This window comes from Natator depressus, chromosome 2 (genome assembly GCF_965152275.1).
Source record: "Natator depressus isolate rNatDep1 chromosome 2, rNatDep2.hap1, whole genome shotgun sequence".
Taxonomy (NCBI): domain Eukaryota; kingdom Metazoa; phylum Chordata; order Testudines; family Cheloniidae; genus Natator; species Natator depressus.
In genome coordinates this window covers 259,958,129-259,985,220 of record NC_134235.1, presented here as the reverse complement: position 1 = coordinate 259,985,220, position 27,092 = coordinate 259,958,129, and the positions used below count along the sequence as shown (strand labels likewise).

Genomic DNA, 27,092 nt, shown 5'->3' with positions numbered 1-27,092 from the left:
GTGGCCAGCCGGGAGATGTACGCTAAACGCCTTAAGAGCGACCTGGTGGAGCTGTGCAGGCAGAGGGGGCTGCGCGTCGGGAGGTCCACCAAGGAACAGCTGATTGCCCAGCTGGAGGAGAGGGATCGCTTGGATGACCCGATCCCTGTCCCTGAGGGAAGCCGCCCGGCGGACGCAGCGTGGGCCCTGGGGCCTGACCAGGCTGGGAGGGGTCAGACTGCTGCCCAGGACACCCCGAGACCCTTCCTACCTATGCCTGGGGGAGGGGTTGTGGGAAGCCCAGCGAATACCGAGGGCCCCCTGACCCCAGCAGCCAGCAGGGGATCCTCCCAGCGGAGCTCCCCATCCCTGGAGCGGATGCGGCTGGAATGGGAGAGGGAGAGGAAAATGAGGGAGCTGGAGGATCATGAAAAACAACGTCAACATGAGGAGAAACAACGTCAACATGAGCAGGAGGAGAAGGAGAAACAACGTCAACATGAGCAGGAGGAGAAGGAGAGGGAGCGTCAGGAGAAGGAGAGGGAGCGTCAGGAGAAGGAGAGGGAACGTCAGGAGAAGGAGAGGGAACGTCAGGAGAAGGAGAGGGAACGTCAACATGAGCAGCAGGAGAAGGAGAAACAAAGACAGCATGAACTGGAGCTGGCCAGGCTGAGGAGCAGTGGGGCCCCGGCTGCGGTGAGTGAGGGGGGACCCAAGACTGCAAGGAGCTTTGATAAGTGCTTCCTGGCCCAGCGGAAGGAGGGGGAGGACATAGATAGCTTCCTGACGGCCTTTGAGAATGCCTGCGAGCTGCACAGGGTTGACCCTGCAGACAGGCTCCAGTTCCTCCCCCTCCTGGCTCAGGTGACAGGCTCTCAGGTCTCCCGTCCCCAGGGCACATTCCCAGGTCAACACTCCCCCCTCCCTGCTGGGCTGACCCCCGAGATGTACCGGAGAAGGTTCCGGAGTCAGCGTAAAACGCCTGAGGTCACCTACCTACAACTGGTCAACAGGATGCAGGGATATGCCCGCAAGTGGACAGCGGGGGCCCAAACTAAAGAGGACCTGCTTGACCTGTTTGTACTGGAGCACCTGTATGAACAGTGCCCTTCCGACCTGAGGCTGTGGCTGGTGGACAAAAAGCTCGCGAACCCCCAGCATGCAGGGCAGCTGGCCGACGAGTTTGTGAACAGTCGGTCAGGGGGTAGCCGGGAGGAGTCCCAAAAGAACAGGCCCTCCCCGATGCAGAGAGAGAGTCACCATGGGGCCTCCCAGCGGGGAAATAGGGAGAACCCCCTCCAAAGGGGAACGCCTGGTGTCGGGCCCCTCCGACCCGTTCGAGGGGACCAACGTGACCTGAGCTGCTATCACTGTGGCCAGAGAGGCCACGTACGGGCCCAGTGCCCCGGGCTCAGGGACAAACTGAGCAGACCCAACCTACCCAGGGTTAACTGGGTAGGGACTCAGCTGGACGAGGGGCAGGCGACCCAGGAAAGGGGGGCTACCAGTTTGCCACCTGCTCAGGAGGGAAGAGTACCCCCAGCCAGCCCCGCCAGAGGGCTGGAGGCTCTGGACTCAGGGTGCTCGGTTTACAGGGTGGGTGCGGGGCTGTCCCTCCGGAGAGAGTGCCTTGTTCCCCTGGAGGTGGATGGGAGGAAGGTCAATGGATACTGGGATACGGGCGCGGAGGTGACGCTGGCCCGGCCCGAGGTGGTGGCCCCAGATCGGGTGGTGCCCAACACCTACCTGACCCTGACGGGGGTGGGCGGGACCCCATTTAAGGTGCCCGTGGCAAGGGTACACCTGAAATGGGGGACCAAGGAGGGCCCCAAGGATGTGGGGGTACACCACCATTTGCCCACTGAAGTTTTGATGGGGGGAGACCTAGAGGACTGGCCAAGCGACCCCCAGACCGCCCTGGTTGTGACCCGTAGCCAGAGCCGGCGAGGGGCACTGCGACCTGACCCTGGGGAGGGTACCACACTGGAGGCGCGAGACCCTACTCGGGTGGGGAGGGAGCGCCGAGGGGCACGGCTCAGAGAGGCTGCGGCCTCAGACCTGGCCACGGAGGGGGAACCGGGCCCCATCCCTTCCCCAGCCGCTGAGTTCCAGGCCGAGTTGAGGAAAGATCCCTCCTTGCAGAAGCTCAGGGACCTGGCCGACCTCAGTGAGGGACGGACCATGAGGAGAGGCTGCCAGGAGAGGTTCCTGTGGGAGAAGGGGTTCCTGTACCGAGAATGGGCTCCCCCAGGGGAAGGGGAGTCCTGTGGGATCAGGAGGCAGCTGGTGGTCCCCCAGAAGTACCGCCGCAAGCTCCTGTCCCTGGCCCATGACATCCCCCTCGCAGGGCACCAGGGAATCCGGCGCACCCGGCAGAGGTTGCTACAGAACTTTTACTGGCCCGGGGTCTTTACCACCGTCCGGCAGTATTGCCGATCCTGTGACCCCTGTCAGAGGGTGGGGAAGGCCCGGGACAAGGGGAAAGCGGCGTTGAGACCTTTGCCCATCATAGAGGAGCTTTTCCAGAAGGTGGCCATGGACATCGTGGGGCCTCTCAGCAAGACGACCCGGTCGGGGAAGAAATACATTCTGGTGGTGGTAGATTTCGCCACCCGCTACCCCGAGGCAGTGCCCTTAGCTTCCATTGAAGCAGACACCGTGGCAGATGCGCTCCTGACCATTTTCAGCCGAGTGGGGTTCCCCAGGGAAGTCTTGACAGACCAAGGCTCCAACTTCATGTCGGCCCTGCTCCGGTGCTTGTGGGAGAAATGTGGGGTCCGGCATGACTGGGCCTCAGCGTATCACCCCCAGTCCAATGGGCTGGTGGAGAGGTTTAACGGGACGCTAAAGATGATGCTGAAAACCTTTATGAACCAGCACCCGCAGGATTGGGACAAGTACTTACCTCACCTGCTGTTCGCGTACAGGGAGGTGCCCCAGGAGTCTACCGGATTTTCGCCTTTCGAACTGTTATATGGAAGGAGGGTGAGGGGCCCCCTGGACCTGATGAGAGACGAGTGGGAGGGGAAGGCCACTCCCGATGGAGAGTCAGTGGTGGAGTATGTCCTGACCTTCCGAGAGAGACTGGCTGAACTCATGGGCCTGGCCAGGGAGAATCTGGCCAGAGCCCAGAGGAAGCAGAAGGTCTGGTATGACCGCACGACGCGGGCCCGTGCCTACGCCACCGGGGATCAGGTGATGGTTCTCATCCCGGTGAGAAAGAACAAACTACAGGCCGCCTGGGAGGGCCCGTTCAAGGTCGTCAAGCAGCTCAATGAGGTAAACTATGTGGTGGAGCTGTCGAACCGGGCCCACCACCGCCGGGTGTACCATGTGAATATGATGAAGCCATATTATGCCAGGGGGAATGTGGTGTTAGCTGTGTGTGGTCAGTGGGAGGAGCAGGGAGATGACCCTTTAGTAGATCTATTCCCTGGGACCAGAGCTGGTTCCCCCCTGGAAACAATCCCCCTCTCGGATCAGCTCACCCCTGCCCAGCAAGCCGAGGTCAGGGGGGTGCTGCATCCGTACCGACAGCTGTTTTCCAACCAGCCTGGACGCACTAATCTGACTGTCCACCGGGTGCAGACAGGGTCGCACCCGCCGATAAGATGCTCCCCCTTCCGAGTCACAGGGAAAACTGCTCAGGACCTGGAAAGAGAGGTCCGGGACATGCTGGCTTTGGGGGTGATCCAGCCATCGGCCAGCCCTTGGGCCTCGCCGGTGGTGCTGGTCCCCAAAAAGGATGGGTCAGTCCGGTTCTGTGTGGACTATCGGAAGCTCAATGCCATCACTGTATCGGATGCCTACCCCATGCCCAGGCCGGACGAGCTCCTAGACAAGCTGGGAGGAGCTCGGTACCTCACCACCATGGACCTTACAAAGGGCTACTGGCAAGTGCCGCTGGATGCAGATGCCCGGCTGAAATCGGCCTTTATCACCCCTCTGGGGCTCTATGAGTTTCTGACCCTGCCTTTCGGCCTCAAGGGAGCGCCGGCCACCTTCCAGCGCCTGGTGGACCAGCTCCTGAGGGGGATGGAGAGTTTTGCCGTGGCGTATATTGACGACATCTGTGTCTTTAGCCAGACCTGGGAGGACCACGTGTCCCAGGTTAGACAAGTGCTGGACCGACTCCAGGGGGCTGGGCTGACTGTCAAAGCGGAGAAGTGCAAGGTGGGGATGGCTGAAGTATCTTACCTGGGCCATCGGGTGGGGAGCGGCCGCCTAAAGCCGGAACCGGCCAAGGTGGAGGTGATCAGAGACTGGCCCGCTCCCCACACCAAAAAGCAGGTCCAAGCCTTTATTGGGATGGCAGGATACTACCGAAGATTTGTGCCCCACTTTAGCGCCATAGCCACCCCCATCACTGAGCTATGCAAGAAGGGGAAGCCAGACAAGGTGGTCTGGACCGAGCAGTGCCAGGAGGCTTTCCGGGCGCTGAAGGAGGCTCTGGTCAGTGGCCCAGTTCTAGCAAACCCAGACTTTGACAAGCCCTTTGTGGTGTTCACCGACGCCTCCGACACGGGACTGGGGGCGGTGTTAATGCAGGAGGATGAAAAGGGGGAGAGACACCCCATCGTGTACCTGAGCAAGAAGTTGCTACCCCGGGAGCAACACTACGCGGCCATCGAGAAGGAGTGCCTGGCCATGGTGTGGGCCCTCAAGAAACTAGAGCCCTATCTCTTCGGGCGACACTTCACCGTCTACACCGACCACTCTCCCCTGACCTGGCTGCACCAGATGAAAGGAGCCAACGCCAAGCTCCTGAGGTGGAGCCTGCTCCTGCAGGATTACGACATGGACGTGGTCCACGTGAAGGGAAGTGCCAACCTGATAGCGGATGCGCTGTCCCGGAGAGGGGGCCCCGAACTTCCCCAGGTCACTGGTCACAGTGACCCCGCTCAGTTCAGTCTCGAAGGGGGGAGAGATGTGACGATGTGACGCAGCAGGGAGGGGGGAGTGTTGACCTGGGAATGTGCCCTGGGGACGGGAGACCTGAGAGCCTGTCACCTGAGCCAGGAGGGGGAGGGGGAGGTAACACCTCTGCCCAGGAATGTGGAGGGAGGCTGCAGCAGGGAACCTGCTCGGTGGGTTTAGTTTCAGTTTGGGGCTGGGTGGAGGAACACAGGGAACCCCAGGGCTGGGGTCTAAGCTCCCTGCTCCCCCAGAAGGACTTCACTGAGGGGTCCTGGGTGTCCCCACAAGCTCTGTTTTGGACTGTGTTCCTGTTGTCCAATAAACCTTCGGTTTTACTGGCTGGCTGAGAGTCTCAGTGAATCCCAGGAAGAGGGGTGCAGGGCCTGGACTCCCCCACACTCCGTGACACCAGGTCTTTGCCCATCCAGCACCGGCTCCTCACAACTCCACAGTGTTTGAGGTGTGGGGGATCCTGAGCCATTGTTCTCCTTCCAGTTTGGTTCTCATGACAACCCCTTATTCCTAAAGGAACATATTCCAGCAGTACCATCCCCAGGTCAATATACAGCATCTGCAGGTTAGTGTAGAGCAGCTCTGCATCCAGCCCAAGCAATCAGGGAGACATCAGGCTAAACGCCTGCATGTTATTGCAAAGTTCTCACTGCAACAAGTGGATATTCACATATATCCTTTCCCCGGCAACTAACGTGTCATGAGTAAGATCTTAGTCTTTTCAGCATCCTAGCAGCCTGGATGAGCTGATACTAACTCAGAGACACAGTTTTTAGGACAGTTTGCAATGCTGATGCTTGTCCCATCAGCACCATCTCGTGTATTTAGATAGCAGGACACAGGAATCACCAGTTTGTACTGGACTAATGGCCCCTCTAGTCCAGTTATCCCATCTCTGACAGGAGTCAGTACCAGGTGCTCCAAAAGGCACAAGAAACAGCATATGGGACTACTGTGGAATACACAGGTGTTTTCCTAATCCCCATCCGTTAGTAGCTGTTTTATGCCCCAAAGTAGAAGGTCGTAACCTCTCCCCTGAGTGGTCTGTCTCTTTTGAGACAAACTTCAGTTGTAAGCCTGCCAGGGCAGGGGCCATGGCATCTCGCCTGTCTGTAAAACTCCAAGATGCATTAGATCGCTGCATATTTAGAGAGCAGTGTGCACCCCGAGAACACTTCACCGCTGAAGGAACAATCAGCGGCCCAACTAACCAACGGGGAATACTGGGCTAGGCAGTAGTACTGCTTAAAAAGAATCTGGGGATACAGTGGATCACAAATTGAATGAGTCAATGCAGAATATTAATCTTTTTGCAACTGCATCACAGTGTGTTAACAGGAGTGTCACAGGCAAGACTCAGGAGGTAGTTGTCCCATGCTACTCTGCACTGGCAAGTCCTCAGCTGGTGTAGGGTGTCCACACCGGAGAGATGGGGACAAATTGGAGAGACTCCAGAAGAGAGCAACAAAACGAATGGTCAGGTTTTCTAAGCTTTCTATGAGGAAAGGTTAAAACAAATGGGCATGTTTGGTCTTGTGAAAAGATGGCTGAGCAGGGGGACCAGATAACAGTCTTCAAATATATTAAGGACTGTTATAAAGGACAGTGATCTATTGTTCTCCATGTCTATATAATCCCTAGTCCTGCCAGGAGTGCAGGGGACTAGATGACCTCTCAAGGTCCCTTCCAGTCCTACGATTTACTTCCAGTGGACATGCAGACAAGGGAGATTTCAGATATCAGGAAAAATTTAACTCTCAGGGTAGTTAAACCCTGGACTAGGCTTCCAAGGGAGGTTGTGAAATCCCCGTCACTGGAGGTTTTTAAGAACAGGTCAAACTAACACTTGTCAGACATGGTCTAGGTTTACTTGGTCCTGCCTCAGCGCAGGGGGCTGCATTAGACCCCTCAAGGTCCTTTCCAGTTTAAATTTTTAGAAGGAAAAATCCCAAAAGCACTTCAGAGTTACACAGATAGACCCACCACCCCCACCATGCAGCCACATCTGGGGTGGAGCACAGCAATCACCCAGCACTAGCAGCCCTTCAACCTGTGGAGAGGTGGTGACAGGTGCCTTACTCAGCTGAAGCCCCAGACAAATCTAGCTGGACAATTATTGCACAGTCTGCCCAAGACACTGGGGACAAACCCCGTTGTGTTAAGTACCATGAGCTGTCAGACTCGTGGCAGTCGTCACCGCAGGCTCACACAGCAGCTCTGACCTGACCCAGAAAGAGAAGGCGACCTACCGAGTCATTAGCCTCACTCCCTGCATGGAGGGTTCCCACCCCAGTGCCAAACCAATCCCTGCTTCACTCCAGAGTCTCTACCCTCACAGCAGGACGGCCCCAGGATACTGGATCTTAAACTGCACCTACAGTGCTTTGAGGTATATAAGGGGGTAGGAAGGCCAGGGACAGGCAGGGCTGAGATGGTGCTATGCTACTCCCAGTAGCCCCGGCCTCGCTTCACACCCCCTGGATGGCAAGGGCTGTGGGGAGGAGTTTCCTCCCACATAGCGGCTCAGAGCTCCAGCCTCAAGGCTGCCAGGCCAAGTCACAGCTAGCCTGGGAGGTTTATTAAGGGAGCCCCACTTCTGGTGTCTCCTTGGGCTGTTTGTGCCACTCTCCAGCACCTCAGCTTCCTGCCCAGGCAGGCTGCAGCGAGCACAGGCCAGCCAGCTCCTGACCAACAGAGCAGCATGTGTAACACCATCAGACTCTGGTGGTCGGGATCGAACCTGGGACCTCTGGAGCTGAGTGCATGAGCCTCTACTGCATGAGCTAAAAGCCAGCTGGTTGTTAGCGATTAAGGAGTCTGCTACAGCCTTAGCTAAGTGGTCTCAGTGCCAGTAGATGGGACAGAGCACCACACCCAGGAGGTGTGGGTTACACATGCAGTGCACAGCGCTGGGACATGCAGGAGTCGGCCATCGAGCATCACCCCATACAGACCCCCACCCCCCAGGGCTCCGAAGCAGCTGGGCCACCTAGGACAGGCAAAGGGGGAAACGGACATGGCTCAGAGAAGGAGCTTAGAGAACTATTGATGCCCCCTGGAAAGCAAGGGAGTCTAATCCTCTGCTTGCAGCATCACCACAGGAAGGTCACCAACGAGGATTACACCTTGGACGGGGCAGTGGGAGCTGCAGGTGTGAACTCCTGAGAGGCAGGCAGCCTATGTACTGGAGCACTGGCAGCCATTGGGGCTGCGGAGACACCTTGGTTCCCAGACACCACAGGGCAGACAGAGGGCCCTTCCGACAGGCTCAGGGGCTCTTGCAGTGACAGCTGATCCTTACCCTGAATTCCCCACCCCACCGGCTGAGGAGCTGCCAGTCACTCTGAGCAACACCCCTAGCTCCAGCTGAGTACAGCCAGATTGTCACAGTTGCAGAGACTCTCCGGCTCCCAGCACAGCCCCAGGTGTAGCAGCACCAGTGCATCACCCCATTAGCACCTGCAGCAAGGACGGGGCTGGGAAAAGAGCATTGGAAGCCTCTGGCCCCAATTCAGGGCTGGGCTCAACAGCCGGCAGCAAAGAGACCACTAGGTAGGCATCCCCCACCCCAACCCCTCCAATGCAGGGCCCACTACCAAGTTCCTATAGGGCAAGGCCAACCCCCAAGACCACTAGAGAAACAGTGAGCAACACTTCCACTGAGCAAGAACTGGGACCAGCCACTCATTCCAGAGCCCATTCAACAGCCACAAGTTGTGGCATCTGCCCAGCTGACCCCCCAGCCCCATGGGGGAGAAAGGCAAGACTGCATAGCCCATTAACAAAAACCAGTTAACTCCCAGCACCCACCTCACCCCAGTGCTTTGGGATTACCTGTGACTGGCTGCAGCTGATTCACTCCTGAATACATTGGGGAACCAAGCCCAGTACCTTTAGAAACTCAGAGAGCCTTTGTCTTCACCAGTCTGGAGGAAAAGAGCCCCCTCCAACCAGAGCTGGGCTAAAGCAGTGAAGTCCCCCTCCCTCTAACAGGAAGGGTAGGGCCCTGCAGTAGCCTCAGCACAGAATTAGGCTGCGTCTCCCCCTTTAATCTCTCTAAATCAATAGCCACTAAGAGGAGTCTATCATCCCCTAGAAACCTACAGGGCCAGCCAGGACACCAGCTTTTATCAGGTAGGAGAAGGGGTGGAGCCTGAGGGCTGCAATGACTTCTGGGAGGCAGGGGGCGTGGTTTAAAAATCCTGCCTTATATAAACCATGTTGGTAGCTTTAAGAGGGAAATTTTTTTATCCCTTCCTGCTGCTTTTAGGTCCTTTCAGGCCTGGCTATGCTGCCTTTCTCCCTGTTGCTAGGCTAGTTCCAGTGTTGTGGGATGTAACCACAGCTTATTGTAGAGCAGTAAAGGAAAGAAGAGGGGGGCTGTAGGGGCATAGTGCAATGGAGGGAGGTGGCTAGCTGGTTTGGTGAGAGTCACCTCGCTTGGGGGAACTGGGCACCAGTACAGGCGTAGAAGGGAGTGAGGATGTTGTTACTGAGGGGAACAGATAAGTGGGAGCAGGCAATTGCCCTTTTCCCCAGGAGTTGAACCCTTGCTGTATTTCCATCATCCCCCAGCACGTGCCTTTTGGTCAGAGGTGGTTCCAGAGACATGCTCTGAGGAAGGAGAGCTGGGCTCCAGACCCCTGCAGAGGGCAATGGGGCTCCTCTAGCTCGGCCTCCCCAGGCAGTCTGAGCGGTGTGAGGGTGGGGTTGCTGGAGCCCTGGCCCTGTTCCAACACTCAGCAAGCTTGGGCTGGGGGAGGTGGTGGATGGGCCACCAGCAGCAACACCTGAGAATGGCTTTGTTGCTCTTCTCTCTCTCTGAGGCTGCACTACACTGAGCCACCAGCCCAGCGCAGGGTGGTGCCATGGCTAACCTGGTGGGTTTTTTGGGGAGGGGTCTTGAAATAAGGTTCTGACCACCTGTGGCATTGAAAATCCCATGAGACTCCTGTCACGGAGGGCCCGGGCGATGCTCTGGAACTGCTCCCCATGAAGCCAGTCAGGACTCTGGGGCAGTCGCCTTCCGGTGAGCAGCCTGTCCGCAGGGCAAACAGCTCACACAGCTTCCACCTTCCTGGGTCTGACCTCGGAGCATTCCGCATCCTCTGCCCCTCCGTGTGCTTCCCACAGCGAGACCGCCCAGGCTGAGTCCTGGGGAAGCCAGAGGGTCCTGCACCCCAACTTCGCAGTCAGACGGGACTCTCAGCCAGCCAGTAAAACAGAGGTTTATTAGACGACAGGAACATGGTCTAAAACAGAGCTTGCAGGTGCAGAGAACAGGACCCCTCAGCTGGGTCCATTCTGGAGGGCAGTGAGCCAGACAACCACGTCTGCACTTCACTCCATGTCCTAGCCAGCCCCAAACTGAAAATCCCTCCAGCCCCTCCTCCTCTGGGCTTTGTTTCTTTCCCAGGCCAGGAGGTCACCTGACTCCTTTGTTCTCCAACCCTTTAGCTCTCACCTTGCAGGGGGAAAGGGCCAGGCCATCAGTTGCCAGGAAACAGGGTGTCGGCCATCCTCTGTGTCCAGACCCCTGCACACACCTGCCCTCTAGGGCTCTGCAGTGATCATACACCCTTATCCCACCCCCTAGATACTTAAGAACTGCATAGGGGAAACTGAGGCACCCCCACACTATTCAGAGGAAACATTAAGAACAGTCCCACTTCATCACAACTCCTTGTAAGCATTGCTTCAGTGTCTTGCCTAAACTTAATGTAGGTAATTCCATTCTCCCTTGTAAAGTCCCCGCTCCCCATTTCACCATTACATCATGTGGGCTGTTAGACAGCTGCCCTGTTCCACCCCAGAGGTGGCTGCATTTCAGTGATGACTGGACTAATCTTTCCCTATATAAAACCAATTAACAGTGAGGCTTTACCTACATAGCTAGCTATCACTGTGAGGCTGAATTAAGCCTTATTTCTGGGGCCTGTTTAATTGATAAAGCACTCTGAGATCCTTGGATGAAAGGCGCCATAGAAAAGCTAAGTCACATGGGTCACTTCCATAGAGTATTACAGTGCATGCTGCTGAACATCCCATCCCATCCCCGCGGCTTGGGGCTTGGAATGTGGTGACTCTTGCATTGCATCCTGGGAAGAGGCATGTTGGGCACAAACCCCTGTCACACCAGGGAAGCGGAGCTGCGGGGTGAGTGCAGATCCATGGGAACAGCCAGAGACCTAACCTGGCAAGGAAGTCTTTGGGCTGCCCCATTGCCAAGCCTGGCTCTTTAAGAGGTGGGTGTTGCCCAGAGCACTTGGGAGAGGGCGTACGGGTGTCCCCTCCAAACCAGAGAGAACGGACATCTCTGGAACCGGCTCTGACATGTAGGTTTCCCTGGATCGCTGTGGTGAATCTGTCTTGTTCGCTCAGCAATGCTCCCTAAGGCCCAGGGGGTGTCCACGGGGGTGCCTGCTATAAACAGCCTGCTCAGGTTTTCGGAGCCATGCGCTAGTAAATGCAGCCAGCGCTGTGATTATGGCTCAGATTCAACCCTGCTGTAGCTCCGCCCAAGGGTGACTACGTCTATGAGCCAAAGTCAGCGGTGGTGGAGGTGAGACAGAAAATGGGTGTGAGCAGCAAAGGAACCTCCCTTTGCACCCATCTGTGATGGGGTGGGTTTGCAAAAGGGTTGCAGCTCATGCCGACGGGTTTAGCCCGGAGCCTGCCGCTGCTTACCTTGGGCTGCAATTTGGCCCATTGCTGCATGAGTTTCCAGCCAAGTTCTGCCCACCTCCCCAAGCTGCTTGTCAGTGCAATAGGCTGAGCTAAGGGATCGGTGAATCTATACGCCTGGCCTCAAACTAGGCAAACAGGAGAAACAGCCCCTTTCCAACCAGCATCATCCACCTGGTTGGCTGAGGATTTTAACCTACAGCTGGGCCCAGTCCTAACCTCCCTTTGTCCTGGCAAGATTGGCCCCAGCTCAAGGCTTTACTTAAACTCTGGGTTATCTGATGCAGGTGGGAGAAGAACGAAGCTGTACCACCTTAGCCAATGACCTGGCTCTGTACTTATTGGAAAACCTACGGAGACACCCCTCACCTGCCTTTATCCTGGTTAGCTTTGTGCATTCAGAGCTCCGTCATGTCTTTCCACCCAGTATTTGGGCTGATGTGTTTATGTCAACCTTAACAGTCGCAAGGGTCAGGTTTTCATCTGCCGTTCAGATTTCCCATACCAATGCCACAGATTTTACAGAGGGAACTAGTTAAAGGGCATCCTGCCAAGTTATTTTCTCTGTTCCAACTTGGGTAACTACATTCTGCCTCCCAAAATTCCCCTGTGGTTTTTATTGACTCAATTATTCTGACCGAAATTGTCATAGGACATGGCTGCGTGTTGTCATTCAGCTACTGCCTTTCTCTTCAGAGGTGGCTGCCCTGCAGTGAGGACTGAAGTGACTCTTGAGCATAGTTTCGATGGAGTTCCCTTGTGCTGAAAGATGTTGGCAGAAAAAATAATACCCAGCCCTTCTATAGCGCTTTTCATCTGTAGATCTCAAAGTGCTTTACAAAGGAAGGCAGTATCATTATCCCCATTATACAGATGGGGAAACCGAGGCACAGGGAGGGGACACGACCTGTCCAAGGTCACCCCGTAATGGGTCTTGGGAGCATGGCACATTTCAAAAAGCAAACTCCCATTCTGTTCTGCCTAGATTTTTTTTGTACCGTGCCTATCGCTGAAATATCTGCTGGGGCTGTAGCCCAGGGTTCACTTTGGATCAGATGTATACAGCACTTTATGTCATATACATTGCTAGGCAAAACACAGGGGCTGGGGTGAAGGCAGTCAATATAGTGCAGGGACTTACAGGGAAAATATGAATGTCGTTTAACGAAACACAAGCTGAAAGCTGGCCCATTCGAAGTGAGGTTCACAATTTAAAAAAGAACAAGTGTGAATGCATGGTAAGGTACCCAAATCAACTTAATTCTGACCTCGTACCCCTGGCATCCTCCACGAGACGGAGAGATGTGCCTTTGACAAGCATGTTGGCTAGCTGACAGCCGCAGCACTGGTATGTACCTGGGCTGCTAAGGGTTTCTCAGAATCTGTTGCTATGGCATTGCGCCTGGTGATGCAACATTTCAAACCACCTGGCCTCTGGTTTCCACAGCAGTGTGTATGCAGCTTGAGCCATGGGGTATGGAGGGGCTTAAGAGGTTTTCAGCACTAGCAAGCCTGGCTGCTGGGAAAGGGGAAGGGTTAAAATGGCTGCAGTCTTTCCAGCCCAGGAATAAATACTAGGAAGGTGGCAGCGGGGATGGCCAGGCCTTGGCTTTGTATTTCCAGAACACCTTCCATTCACAGGTCTCACCATAGCAACTGTTGCCAGAGAACCGGAGCAGGTGAGACACGTTAGTTAGCTCAGCCTCTCAAACGCCGGTGAGGTCGGCCAGTATCATTATCCCCATTTTGCAGATGGGGAAACTGAGGCAGAGAGGGGCAGTGAGTTGCTCAAGGTCACCTAGTGAGTCAGTGGCAGAGTCAGGAATAGATTCCAAAGCTCTGGATTCCTCATCCTTTTCTGTAAACACAAAACCGTGCTTCCTCTCACACATAAGAGGGGCCCTGCCAATCTCCTGCCTGGGGCTGTGCACAGGCTCCATCAGTGAATGGTAACGTCACCTCCCTGAATCTCACCTGACCCCAGTGTAGCTAGATCCTGTCACAGCCCCAGTCACTGCGCTGCTGCCCTTCGTCGGGGTCAGAATTAAATGCTGTCGTGCTCTAGCAATTCAAGGTATTAAGTGACAGCGGTGGGACTAGTCCTTGGGGATTGCTAGCTCCCAGCCACATGCTCATTTCCCAAGGCCGGGGAGTGGCCAGCCAAACCCCACCGCCTCTCCTGGTACTACAGGGCCGAGCCAAGGGCTTCCCTGTCCTCCCTCCGGCCGCCTGGGGCAGGGCGGTCACCTTGACTTTGCCATTAACCAAGCAGCCTGGAGCCTGTCACAGGATCCCAGCTGTGCAGGTCTATGCCAGAGCTGCTGCACCTGCTGCCGGCATCCTGTCTGCCCAGCCGTGGCCGCCCACTCAGACACTCTATACCTTGCCCAGGAACCGAGGAATAAGCAGGAGCAGAGCTAGGCCAGATATGGCCGGCCTGGAGCCGGGCAGTGGGGCCTGAAGATCCCGAGCCTATTTCTGGGCGAAGCAGGGAAAATGGTGCCGGAAAATGGAGGCCTGTTCAGAGATGGGGGCTCTCCCAGCTGCTAGGGGTGAGACAATCAGGGCAGCAGATCCTAGCTCTGCTCTAGGAGTTATTTGGGACCAGTTCTGTGGCCTGGGCTGTGCACGGGGTCAGACCAGATGATCACAATGGTCCCTTCTGGCCTTGGAATCTAGGAAACCCTGGGGTCAGAGGCACAGAACAGGGGATTGTCTTCGGGCCCTAAAGCCATGGATGGCTTGGGGGGGCAGGGTTATGACATAAGGGGGCCCCTCTGGAGAACCCAAACTGGCTGGGCTGGGCCGGTGGGCTTGCCACAATCCCATGGGGCCCCAGAATGTAGAACCAAGTTGATCCTGCTTTTCTCTTCCCACAGGACACTAGCTAGAGAACCGGGAACAAACGGGTCAGCCGAAAGAAAGACGGGGCTGGTGCAGCGGCCCAGGAATATCCGTAATCCCAGCTCGCGCCACCCTGATTATTTGTATTGCCAGTTCTCAAAGCGCTTTACAAAGGTGTCAGGCTCCCCATTCGACAGATGGGAAAACTGAGGCAGAGAACGGGGAAGTGACCTGCCCATGGTCACGCAAGTCATTACTGGCAGTACTAAGGCTAGAGCTCATGTCGTAGTCCAGTGCATTAGTCACTGCACCAGGTCTAAAACAAGCAATGAGCCAGCTAATCCACCACCCCGCCTGAGAGAAGACCATCTCTAGGGCTGAGCTAACCCAAGCTCTGCCGCTGGGCCCACGTTCTATGAGCCACTCAAGGCAGCATCCTGCCCTGGGGACCAGCTGCTGTCAATTTAAGCAATTAGGTCTCAGCTAAATCTGGCCTGGCTGTCAGGGTTTTCCCCGTAGTGGCATTAGTGTGATCTAGCATGGAGCAGCCACTCGAAGAGCTGCCCAGCAGCCTGCCCAGCACAGAGCAGGGAGAGGCCGGGATGCGTATGTAAGGCGTACAGCACCGTGCACATTGCAGGAGCGTGCTCAGAGCAATGGCTGCAGCAGAGCAATGCCCAGTGGTGTCCTCCCCTCGCACTCGTAACCATGGCTCTGTGTCCTTGGGAATCCACCAGGCCAGCAGTTCGCTTTCTCCCCAAGGAAGGAGCCAGTAAATTAGCCCCCTCCATAGCCAGACGCTCACCTGCTCTCAGGACCGCGGTTTCCCCCATCTGTTCAGGGAGGAGGTGGATAATCCAAAGCAGGCAGGGCGGGAGGATTAATTAGCTAATGTTGCCAAAGCGCTTGGGAGACGTTACCTGCTAATTATTATTATCGAGGGCGGGCTGCTGGGTTCGCTTCCCCATGGCTTGGGGGGTTGTTCTTCAGCCATATGGGGACTCGGGGATGTCGCTTTCTGCCCACACCTCAGTCAGGGAGCGCAAACCCCCTCTGTTCTGCCTGGACCTTGTGTTTCGCTGGCCAGTAAAATACCCTCTCCTGCTCTGCTCCAGAGGAAAAGAGGCTGCTAAAAGGATTAGGTTACAGTGCCCCCTCCCCACAAGACAAGCTGTGAAGCCATATGGGCGCTGCTAGGCCAGTTGCCATGGGGAGCTGCCAGGTCGGAGGACACCTGAGCCTGGCTATGGACTGCGAAGGTTCACCCCTGACTGCCTCTGTCGTTCCTGTCTCGAGGTGGGCGTCGGGAAAAGGCTGGATGGGCCAAGGCAGCTGATTAGCCTCCGGGGCCCCATGTCAGTAGCTGGCCCACGGGGATGGGGGGGCTGAGGACACGCAGCCTGGCTGGGGCTGCAGGATGAGGGCCAGGGGAAGGAGAGACGTTAGGGCTGATGGGGTGCATTAGCTTGTACTGTTGTGTCTGTTACATGCCAACCTCCGCATGCACCCGAGGCCAAGGCCCCATGGTGCTGGGCACAAATACATAGCGAGAGACAGGCCCTGGCCCGCCAAGCCTACAGCCCAAATGGACAACAGCTGGGCGAAAAGGCTGAGTAGCTCCAGTGTATGGCTGGAGACGGAGGCCCAGCCCGATGAAGTAACTTGCCAAGTGGCAGAAGGAAGAACTGAAGCTAGATCTGCTGGATCCCAGTCGAGTGCCTTAACCGCGGACTCTTCCAACTGCGCATTCCCACCCGGGGGGGGGGGTTTCTTTCCAGCCTGCTCCGACCTCCAGCGGGTTTCAGCGGCTCACAGCCACGCTGGGCTTGAGGGTGTTTAGGACAGGAAGTGAAGAGGAATATTGTAGCCAGCTGAACCGGCCGCAGGAGGTTAGGGGAGCAGGATGTAAAGACCTGCCGGATTCACCCTAACTTGTGCACATTGTATCATGCTCAGAGCGGGACATGGGCCCTTAGTTTTCCATCTCAGCAGTGCAGGGCCCCCCTCCACTGGGCTGGGGCAGTGGCTCAGTACTGACTTAGAGGGCAGAGCATCCTCCCTGCCCCCCTGAATAGCCAGCCCCACTTTCTGTAGCAGCTTTGATCCCCTTTAGAGATGTCCCACTCTAAATAGGCTCCGTGCTGCTTCGAGTGGCCAGGTCTGAGATGGAGGCAGCCCAAGGCAGGTTGTCCCTGATCCAGGTTGATTAGCTCTGCACGTCTCCCAGCCACCGTGCAGGGCAGCTGGCTGGGTGGAGACTCACCGGTGCAAGGTGAGGCTCAGCAGTGAGGTGAGTGGGGGTGCAAGGGGCCAAGTCTGGAAAGCAGAGGGGGCTGCGGGTCAGGACTGAAGAGCATCAGCAGAGCTATGTGGAGAAACTTTCCCACCCAACTTCTTATGCTGCTCCAGGCCTCTAAAGCAAAAGCAGATGGAGAGGAGAACTAGCTTATGCCGCTGTGAGCAAGCGGTGCAGCCAGGCTCCTTTGCACTCAACTAGCTCGGTGGGCGGCTAGCTCTGAGCCCTGCTAAGCCAGCAGGACTCCCTGCCCCAAGCTAGCTGGCCACTGGGTCTCCCTATGCTCACCCCATCAGCAAGGCCATTCCTTTCCACTGCTGACATGGCCCCTGGGAAGATGGGGAGAGACAAGGCCAGGAGCAGTGGCAGAACCCTAAAAGTGGGGGACCACAGGTGCCCAAACCATGGTCTCGCCCCCCTGCGCTGCCCCTCCCCCTGAGGCACTGCCCCCCATGCCCCTTCCCCCAAGACCCCATTCCCATGCCACCTCTCTCCCCTAAGACCCCGCCCTCCACTTGCTCCTCTCTGCCCCCTCCTGCTGTGGCTTGCCCTTACAGCCAGTAAACAGCGGAAGGGCCTAGCCCTCCCACTTTTAAAAGTGTTGGGGCCATGGCCCCCCCGTTCCAGCACCCCTGGAAAGGGCAGCCTGGATGTGAGCCCCAGTTGCCTGTGTCCCAGCCTGGTGTCATAACCACACAACTAGCCTGCCTCTGGACCCATCAGCCTGCTTTGTTAGAGGGATCACACCCTAGCCTGTCTGCAGCTGCTTATCTCATGAGTCGGTCTGCAGGTCAGATCCCCCTCTGGTGTAACTCTGCAGCCTTCAGTGGTGTAAAAGCTGGAGGAGCCTGGCCTTACTCCCATTCACCATCCCTGAGGCCCCCTGTGCAACTATAATCTGGGGTATCAGCATGACATCTTCTTGCTCCCTTCCCCTAGGGTGCGAGGGCTCTGTGGGACCAGTTGCCTTGACTTTAGGAACCAATGGCCAGCAGCAGGGATGGAGGGTGTGGGGAGCCCCGTAAGGTTCACCAATGCGCTCAGCTTTTGAGGGGGCATGAACCCTGCAGACACTGGGGTAGCCTGGCACAGGGGCTGCTGTGGGGGGCTTGCCACCCCTGTCCTCCAGCCTAATGCACGAGTTAATGCTGCTTGGAACTCCACTGACCCCACCGAAGGCTGTGTCCCCGGCTGGGTCACTGGGGCTCGAAGCTGGGGCCTCTGGATCTTGACGAGCGAGCCGCTGGTGCCTGAGCTCCAAGGCCCATCCTCTGTCTGCGAACCAGCCACCCACAGAGGAGGACAGAGCTCCTCGCGGAGTGAGTGGGGCGTATGGCTGCCCACTGCACTTATCAGCTTGCATAGCCGAAGCCTGGCTGGTAGGAGGGGAGCGTGCCCTGGTCCTAGACTCTGGGCCCATCCACAACTGGCTCAGCCCCTCTGCTGTGCCGGGAGAGGTTTCCAGGGAACCAGGGCGACATGCTCGGGAGGTGCAGCTCCTGCCTGTGCTCCCCACCCAGCTCCTGCCGGGTTTGGGCTCCCTTCACTCGAGTTGCTGGGGGGAACAACCAGGCCCATCCCAGACGGCGCCCTGCAGAATCAGTGCAGCGATGGCAGACCCAGCTGGGCTCTGGGCTGGCTCCTCATTAAAGGGACTGCCCATCTCTCTTCTCTGGGCTGCTTGCCACTTTCCTGTGCCGGGGCATAGATCTGGTGATCTCCTCCCACACTCCATGGCCCCTCTCTCCAGCCTCCATCCTGCGCCCCACTTTCCCTGATGCCCTCTCTGTCTCCCGTCTCCTCGCTGCACTCCCCTGCCCCTCAGTTGTCTTCCCACCCTTTCTTCAGTGCCCCCATTTCCCTCACTCAGTTCCTGCACCTCCACATTGCTGTGGCCCCTCACTGCCTCCTGCTTCTCACACAAGGCCATGGGCAGTGGCCATCTCCTCTGAGGGCAGCTTGGCTTCCTGCCCACTGAGGACAACAGGAGATGGCAGCCATCTTTTCATGGTGGGAGGGGGAGAGGAAAGAATGGTGGCCATCTGGGTTGAGGGCAATATGTGGCTTCAGTCCTGTTGAGAACAGTGGGAAATGGAGGCCATTTTTAATAAGGGCAAAACCATGACAGGAAAAGGCCTCAACCTGGCTTTACATTCTGAGCCACTTTAGAAAAACCTCCGTATTCGCCTGAGCCCTTGTGATACCCCCAAATCAGCCCCTTTGCTGGCAGAGAGGCCACGGACTGGCTGGGCCATGGGGACTGAACCCCACTCTCCCCGGAGACGGGCCCCTGGATTGAGACCCCTTGAGCAGGGGCGGCGTGTGGGGGAAGCGAGCCCGGCTGCTGTCTGTGCTGCCCCAGCTCTGGGGCTAACGAGAGCTCCAGGCCGGGCAGCCAGGCACCTCCACCCGCCCTGAATTCACCCCCCGGGGATGTTAGGGAAAAAGGGAGGGTATCTCGAAAAGAGGCCAAGGCTCAGCGGAGCCCGGCCCCCCTTCAAGCTGCCCCCAAATGCAAAGTGAAAAGTCTGGAGCGGAACAGAAGAAGAGCTGCTCCTTCGGCCTTTTCCCATCTCCTGGCCGCTCGCCGGGGAAGACGCGGTGAAACCCAGCTGTGGACTAGCCGGGGGGCTGCCAGTCAGACACTGCTGCATTGGCCGAGCGGGTGGGAAGCCCGGGTAGGTTCATTACTGATCTGAGCTCTCTGGAAGACACCGAGGCGATATTTCCAATGCCTGGCTCCCGGGCTAGGGGACAAGAATCCCACAGTAAGCTTTTGGGGAGGGCGGAGGAGATTTCGCCCCCCTCCCCCCCCCAAAATTGCCCCTCCCCTCAGCACTTCCCCTGCCCTTCCCGTCTGCGGTGAAAAGTGGCCCCTGACTAATGAATGCGCCCAGCTCTGAGCAGAACTGGAGCACTCTCTCCTTGCTCCCGCCCAGCCGTTCCCCTGCTGCATAGGCACCGCCGGGCCTGCTCGGGATCCTCTTCCCGCCGCCGGCAGCCAGGAGCAATGGGCCTGCGCTGCAAATTGGGGGCCAGCTCTGAATTCCCCCGAGGGGGGCTCCGATCCAGAGGCCTGCTTTGTGCCATCCCTAGCACCATCTGGGGCGTAAATGAGGATTCGCCCAGAGCAAGGCTGGGCGGAAAGCGACTCCCTCCCAGGAGAGCGCGCGGCAGACCCAAATCCTGGGAGGACGCACTCGCGCCTTCGCCCCTCTGGCCGAGAGAGAGGTGGGTGTTCCCGCTGGGTGTCAGCGTACCAGTGCCCTCTCTCCTAGCTGGAGAGGCAGGCTCACTCGCGGGCCAGTGAGCAGGCAGCCCTCTGCAGGCCCCACAAATCAGGATGCAGTGGCAGCTCTCAGGGGTTCTCTTTCAGCTCAGATTAATCGCTCGGGGCCTGCGGGCGTGGGCACTGATGTTTATTTTTCCCCTGTGGGTGCTCCACCCCTGAGGCCCCGCCTCCAATCCCTGAGGCCCCGCCCCCACGCCACCTCTTCCTGCCCCCACGCTGCCCCCTCCCCCAAGCCCGCCCCCGCCCGCCTGCCCACCGTTCACTGCTCTCCACCCTCCCCCAAGCGCCTCCCGCGAGCTGACCTGCAGCCCCACCCAACAGCTGTGGCTGGTGGGTGCTGAGCACCCACTATTTTTTTTCTGGAGCCCCAGAGCACCCACGGAGTCGGCGCCTATGCCTGTGGGTCTGGAGCAGAAGGTCCTGAGTTCTACTCCTGATCACGGCCATAAACTCTTCTCCAGCCATGGAATGGTTACTAGATCTTTCAGCTGAGACCTTACAACCACGATCCCCATGCTATGCCTGGTCATTGCCAAGCCCTCAAGGCCTGTCACAACACAACAGGGATTTGCCGTAACGTCCTTCTATAAATATCGCGGATCCTACTTCAGCCATCAGAGGGGCTGGAAGCTGGGCTTGTCGAGGCTGAACAGGTGAGCGGCTACTGCCTGAGCAAAGGGAGTAATTCCCTGGCCGGTTAGCTCCCCCTCTAGTCTCCCATGTCCTGTTTGGAATGGTGTCCTCCACCTTAGAGGTGGCTCCATCTCAGTGGGGAGTGAAACGATTGCAGCCTATTGTATATGCAGTATGTGGGAATGAAGAGCGATACGTGTATCTATTTTGAGTGCCCTAGGACCTTCGAGCATCCTCCGCCAAGGGGAAAACAACCAACAATATCACAGAAGATTTTAGAGGCCATTTGTTTTGCAAATTCTTCCGTGGATTTTTATCCAACTTATCGACAACCTTAACCATGTTGATTTTAGAGGCAGGCCACCATTGGGGATTGAAATGGGAACCTGCTGCAAAGCTAGGGACCATGGGTTGCTTGCTAAAGAACTGAGCTCTCCGGCTGAGAGATAAAACAGCCTCACAGTCTGTGTGGCTCAGGCAGAGAGTGGGCGACATGTAACACACTCAGGCCAGTGGGTTATGCTTTATTCTTGGGCAAACTCAGGGTTTTTTACTTATGAGGCTGGAAAGGGGGTGGGACAAAGATCACTCCTGGTTTGAGATCATTTAACATTGAACACAGCTGTTGGGGTTTAACAACATTTCCCCCTTCAATGGCATCTTGGCATGCATTAAGGTTTTGGGATGGGGTCTTTAAATCACGAGTGGGTATCTTTAAAAGACACGCTCTAATTCAACCCCGAGGGATTGGGCTCGATGCAGGAGTAACAGGGTGAAGGTCTGTGGCCTGTGGGATACAGAAGATCAGGCTAGATTATCAGAATCAGCCCCGCTGGCCTTAAAATCTGTGACTCTATGCAATGGCCCCTCTTTGTCTATGCAGCACCAGCCATATCGCCTGATGTTGGAGTCAGCACTGCTCTGGGATGGGGGTTGTGATTTTAGTTAGTTGCTTTTGTTGCAAATCCAGCAAAGAAAACACTTTTTTTTTTTTTTTTTTTTAGGATCCACAAAAAATACAAGCTATTATGTTGCTGGTTATTTAAAATGATGATTGTTTTTCAGCAGAAAAAGTGGCAGGTTTGTTTTTTCTCTTTTAAAGAGGCACTGTCAGGTTAAAACTCCGGGCCCTGCAAACCCTTTCTCTTGCAAGTAATCCTTATGTGCGTGGCCCTGCTGAGGCCAGGGCGGTATTTGCGTGGGTATTAATCTGGTGAGAAAAGGTTGCAGCATTGGGCTCCACATAGTTAAAAGCCCACTTCCTTATCTATGTTGCAAATAACAGGAGATTGTTGAAGCAAAAAGGAATTTCTCCCAGCTGGGACAATGAAACTAGGCTAGTCAGTTTCATGTTTGTTTCTTGTCAGGTTCACATCCAGGCTCTGGTGCCTTGTCCCAGTTAAGAGGAGGTTTGTTATGTTATTATAGCTCTTCCCTTTATCACTTTGTTACAAATCAGGATCTTTCTCCAGCTCGGAAACTGTCCCCAGATCTACATTGTGAGCCTAGGCAGACCTGACAACGTCCCCTTCAACTAGATGTATCAAACCCAGCGAACCCCCCTCACATAAGTCTGGTTAGAATCATTTTAGAGCAGGACAAGTGGGGCCTAAAATCTCCAGAGTCCTTTTCAGGATGTATTTCAAATTAACCCCTTCAGTGCTGAACAACGCACTTGCACACATTCATCGACACACGTTACTGATGAACTCACTAAGGGCCTGATCCAAAGCCCACTGAAGTCTAAGCCAGCCTTTCTGTTGATTTCATTGGGTTTTGGCTCAGGGCTTAAACCCTTGCAGGCCCTGTCTGTGACCAATACACAGAGCCAGGCTGCCCCCACAGTACACTGGGGAAAGGTTTCCAGGAGAGGAAAAGGACACTGCCTCAGTTCTAAGCTAGCTTACTTCAAGGCCTAGTGGGGATTTAAAGCCTGAAGTCCTCTGGTCCACCTGATGGGCCCTCTCTGCCTTATGTTCCACCATGGCAGGTGTGAGGGGGCGTAGAAGCTGCTGTCCCAGAGGATGGAGATGGGGCTTCTCAGTCCAGAGCCCCTGGCTTTTTAATGTTCTCTTCTCTTAGCTGCTTTTGTTGCAAGGCGGCTGCTTGCCTTTCTCGCCAGGAGCGGGTTTCCTCCATCTCTCTCTCCCGCCCTGTGCCCACCCTGGCAATAATTGGGCTGTCAGGCTTTTTTCAGTGGTGGGTTTGTAGACATTTTAAATGCTGTGTCAGATACCCAGATAACCCAGATAACTGAAATAAACACACAGGTGCCTCCAAACCATCCCCTGCCGATGCACGCACTCCTCCCCGGCAAGAACACACACACACACAGATCTGTACACACCTACCACACCGGCAGAGACAAACACACACATACCCATCAGACAGGCAGAGACAAATGCGCGCGCACACACACACACACCTCTGTACATACCCATCAGACAGGCAGAGACAAACACACACACACACACAGATCTATACATACCCATCAGACAGGCAGAGAGACACACACACACCACACACACACACAGGTGTACACACCCACCATACACACACACACACACACACACGCTTCTATACACACCCACCACAAGGGCAGAGAAATACATGCACACACAGATCTATACACACCGACCACACAACCAGAGACAAACACACACACACACACAGAGATCTGTGTACACACCCACCACAAGGGCAGAGAAACAGGCACACACAGATACATGCACATCTGTACACACCCACTACACAGCAGGAGACGCACATCCTGGTGTGTACACACACACACACACACACACTTTACTAATAATAACCCACTGCCTGTCTCTAGTCCCTTTCTGCCAGGGGTTTACAAACATACATTAGTTAACTCTCACTCCTCCCCTGACTCCCCCGTGTCACAGGTCAGTGCTGTCCCTTTTACAGATGGGGAAACTGAGGCACAGAGAGGGATGTGGCTATAGTCCCACAGAGCCTTGGTGATAGAGCTGGGGATAGAAAGTCCAGGTCCGTGCTGGATTTTGGGCTCTGCCTGTCCAGTTTAGACCCGGAGCTCCTCGGGGCAGGGATCATATGGCCCTTTGTGTTCCACACAGTGCTGTACACACCAAACACACAATACGTAGCCTCAGGCCAGAGCCCCTGCTTTCACCAGTAGATGACACTCCCCTGAGCCATCCCATCAGGGAGCGGTGAGCACAGCTCCACACGGAAACATACAAAGCTATGCCCAGTGGTTTGACCTTTGCCTGCCTGCTAATGGGGAAAAATCCCCCTCACATACAGCGGGTATGTAGCCCTTACGGTACTGGACAGGCCCATCTGGTGGGTCCCGACCTCCCTGTCACTGGAGGAGTTGTCCTGGCAGCCCAGACACGGCTGGGACATGCGTGTGTGTGTGCGCCATTCAAGGCAATGCCCAGAGCAAACACATCATGGTGTTGGGTCCCCGGAGGAAGGGGAGGGAGCTGCCAGGTCCAGGTACAACTGCACTGCTCAGGCCTCTGGGGCTGCCCCTGCCCAGCCCTGCTCAGCGAGGACGTTGTGGGGTGGGGTGGGGTGAGGAAACGCCCCCCAGGCCCACATGCAGGGCAGGGGAGAGATCCGGTGCCGCTGGCCTTTCCAAGGAGACCAGAGAGAGCTGAGGAGCAGGCGCTGCTGGAGACTCTTATCCGAGCCTCTGACAAGAGACGATGCGTCTGGGAAGGGAATCCCCTCGTGTCAGCTCTGCATGGGGCTGTGGCTTCTGGAGGCCCCTGGCACAGTTCTGTAGCACCTCTCCCCTGTCCTCAGCTCTGTCACGCAGCCCCGGACCCTCCCCTCCCCACCCGCTTCTGGCCCCTTGCTGCTCTAGGATGTGGGCCAGGCCTGGCAGCGGTGACCTGTGTGCTTTGCGTGAGTGAGAGCTCAGTGGCTGCAGGTCCATGATGGGGCGGGTACTGTTAGCACCGGGATCAGGGCAGGGAAAGGCGTAGGGAGGGATCACAATGCACAGCTTGTCCCAGGGCCACAACTGCCCTGTCACGAGGGAGCGTGCTCTAGCGGTTCAAGCCCTGGCCTCAGACTAAGCCAGAGCTCCTGGGTTCTTGTCCTGTCCCTTTTCACTGACTGTGGGCATGTCACCGCACTGCCTGGTGCCTCAGTTTTCCTATCTATAAAATGGGGCTAGTGATCTTGACTGAGCACCCAGGATGGAGCTGGGTGCCTGGGTCCACTACAGGGTTCTGAGATCAGTGGGTGGAAGGTGCCCTGGAAATACCAGCTGAGTCAGCGGGGCTGGGAATGACTTTCAGGCTCACTGGACTGAGAAGGGCTCAAACAGGAAAACCCACTGACTGACCCCATTCAGCGGCTGTCATGAACGCTTGGACGCAGCAGGAAGCTGGGCCTGGGCGCTGGTAAACAAGATGGGAATGGGTGGGAAGGGCAAGAGGGAACCCGGAGGTCTGGCATATTCCTTTGGTGTAGTCCAGGGATCGGACACTGGCTCCTGGGAAACATCTGACGGAGGCTGAATTACCCCCCTCCCCTGCAGGATAGGGAAACGCCCTCCAGCCCCACCCCATGTTCCCTTCAAATACTGACCTCAGGCCTACACTGTGCCGGGGAGGCAGGGGAGTGTAGTGGGCAGGTGCTGGCCTGGGAGTCAGGCGAGACCCAGCCCTGTCGCTGACCAGACTTTGCCATCTCCCTGTACCTCAGTTTCCCTCTTTGCACAATGAGGACAGGCATACCGAGGGCCTGGAGATCTAAGGAGGGAGCGTGGGTGCGGAGGGCTGCCCTGTGAGACGTCTGCCCCCATGTTCTCAGCCCAGCAGGAAGGTCAGTGCAGCCGACAGCTTGTCCGGGCTTGGGGCGGGAGGGGGAGCATCACGTCAAACAGCTGAGCAGTGCGTTGTGCTCTAAGTTCACAGGATGCTTTGGGTCCCTGGTGAGCTCCCCCAGCAGACGGGGAAGGGGCTGGGCCCCGATTGTCACCCGTGTCCCCAGAAAGGATGTGTATGACAGCCACCTCCCCTGCCTCATAACCGGGCTCAGCAGAGACCCCCAGAATGCAAACTCTGCTGGCCCCCCAGCCCCAAGCCGGCTGCTAATGTCGGTGTTAAGGCCCCAGGTCCCCGCCACATTAAAGCCCCTCTGATCTCCCCCAAGACAAACACAAGCCCCTCTGTTATTATCCTGCTAGGTAGGTTCTCTCCTCTGCCACTCTCCAGTTTGCTCACTGCGTTCTCCCAGCCCCTCACCGCTGGGGTACAGCCCCACACCATCTTCCCCCCTCCACCCAGCCCCTTCTCCTCCGCCCTTTCTACACCCAAACCCTCCTCCCTCCCTCCCACCCCCCTTTTCTCTTGGCCATTCTGTCTGCTCCCGGTATTAAGGGTGGGGAGCTGCTTCCACACCCAGGTCAGGGACCCCCCGGCCCCCAGACCTCTCGGCTGTTCCCCAGTGGGGCGCGCGTTCACTTCGCCAACTCCCGGCGCCAGGAGAGATGCCCGGGCTTCCCTCCGCACTCACCTGCCTCTGCCGGGCACAGGCCGCCGGGGTCCGTCTGCAGCAGAGCCCCTTCAGCCTTGGCGGATTCTCCAGGCATGATCTGTCATCCAGAGGGAAGGCCCCGTGCGCGTCTCCGGCTGCAGCCAGCGCTCTCGCTCTCCGGGCCCGGCAGGAATCCCACGGCTAATCAGCGAGGACAGTGCGTCGGTCGCTCGGCAGACCGGAATGGGCTCTGTGACCTGCCCCCCTCCTCCCCCCACAGCCCCAAGATGTGGCTGGAGGCTGCGCTGTAGCGGTCCTCGAGAGCCAGTGCATTAGTGCCGCGCGGGAGGGGGGGGACGGGGCTGCTGCTGCTCGAAGAGCCCTGTCATGCTGGATGATGTCAGCAGGATTTTTTCTCTCTCTTCCCCTCTCCTCTCTGTAGAGAGGCAGGGTGTGTGCCAGGCACTGCAGAGCCGGGCGGGGGGAAGGAGGGAGAGACGGAGGAGAAAGCGACTGAGCGCGCTGGCTGCACCGTGCAAAGCCGCGGCTTCCCTCCAGGGTAATTGCATCAGCCGGGGCCACAGCAGCTCCCTGACGCTGCCCCCTCCTCGGAGCGCAGGAGGGCTCGGTGGCTGGCCGGGGCCCGGTGGCTGCCCTAGGTCTGGGCACGTGGCCCGGCGGAGGCGAGAGGGCTGTGCGGCAAGGAGCCGTGGAAAGGCGACGCGCCAGCCCCGAGGCTCACACCTGCGTGGGCCCGCGCTGGCTACCCCGTCGCACCGCTGGGGACACGCTCAGACACACACGCACGCAGTCACAGGGCCACGGGCCTGCACACCGACACCCCCGGGCCTAGGCCCACTCCAGGAGAAGGGCAATGGCGGACCAAGTGCGGGAGGTTCCTCCAGCCAGGCCTGGAGCAGTAGCCCTATTCCCTGGGGCACTCCGAGGGGGCCTGGC

The 27,092-nt window shown here is 57.1% G+C and overlaps 1 protein-coding gene across 1 annotated transcript in view; it reads right to left on the bottom strand.

Annotated features, from left to right (window-relative positions):
- LOC141983387 (uncharacterized) overlaps positions 1–26,488 on the bottom strand; it is a 55,252-nt gene extending 28,764 nt beyond the window's left edge. The window contains exon 1 of the mRNA XM_074946472.1: positions 26,175–26,488. Within this exon, the coding sequence (XP_074802573.1) occupies positions 26,175–26,250 (76 nt within the window). The 5' untranslated portion in view covers positions 26,251–26,488. The remainder of the gene's footprint in view (positions 1–26,174) is intronic.
- Positions 26,489–27,092: the final 604 nt, after the last annotated feature.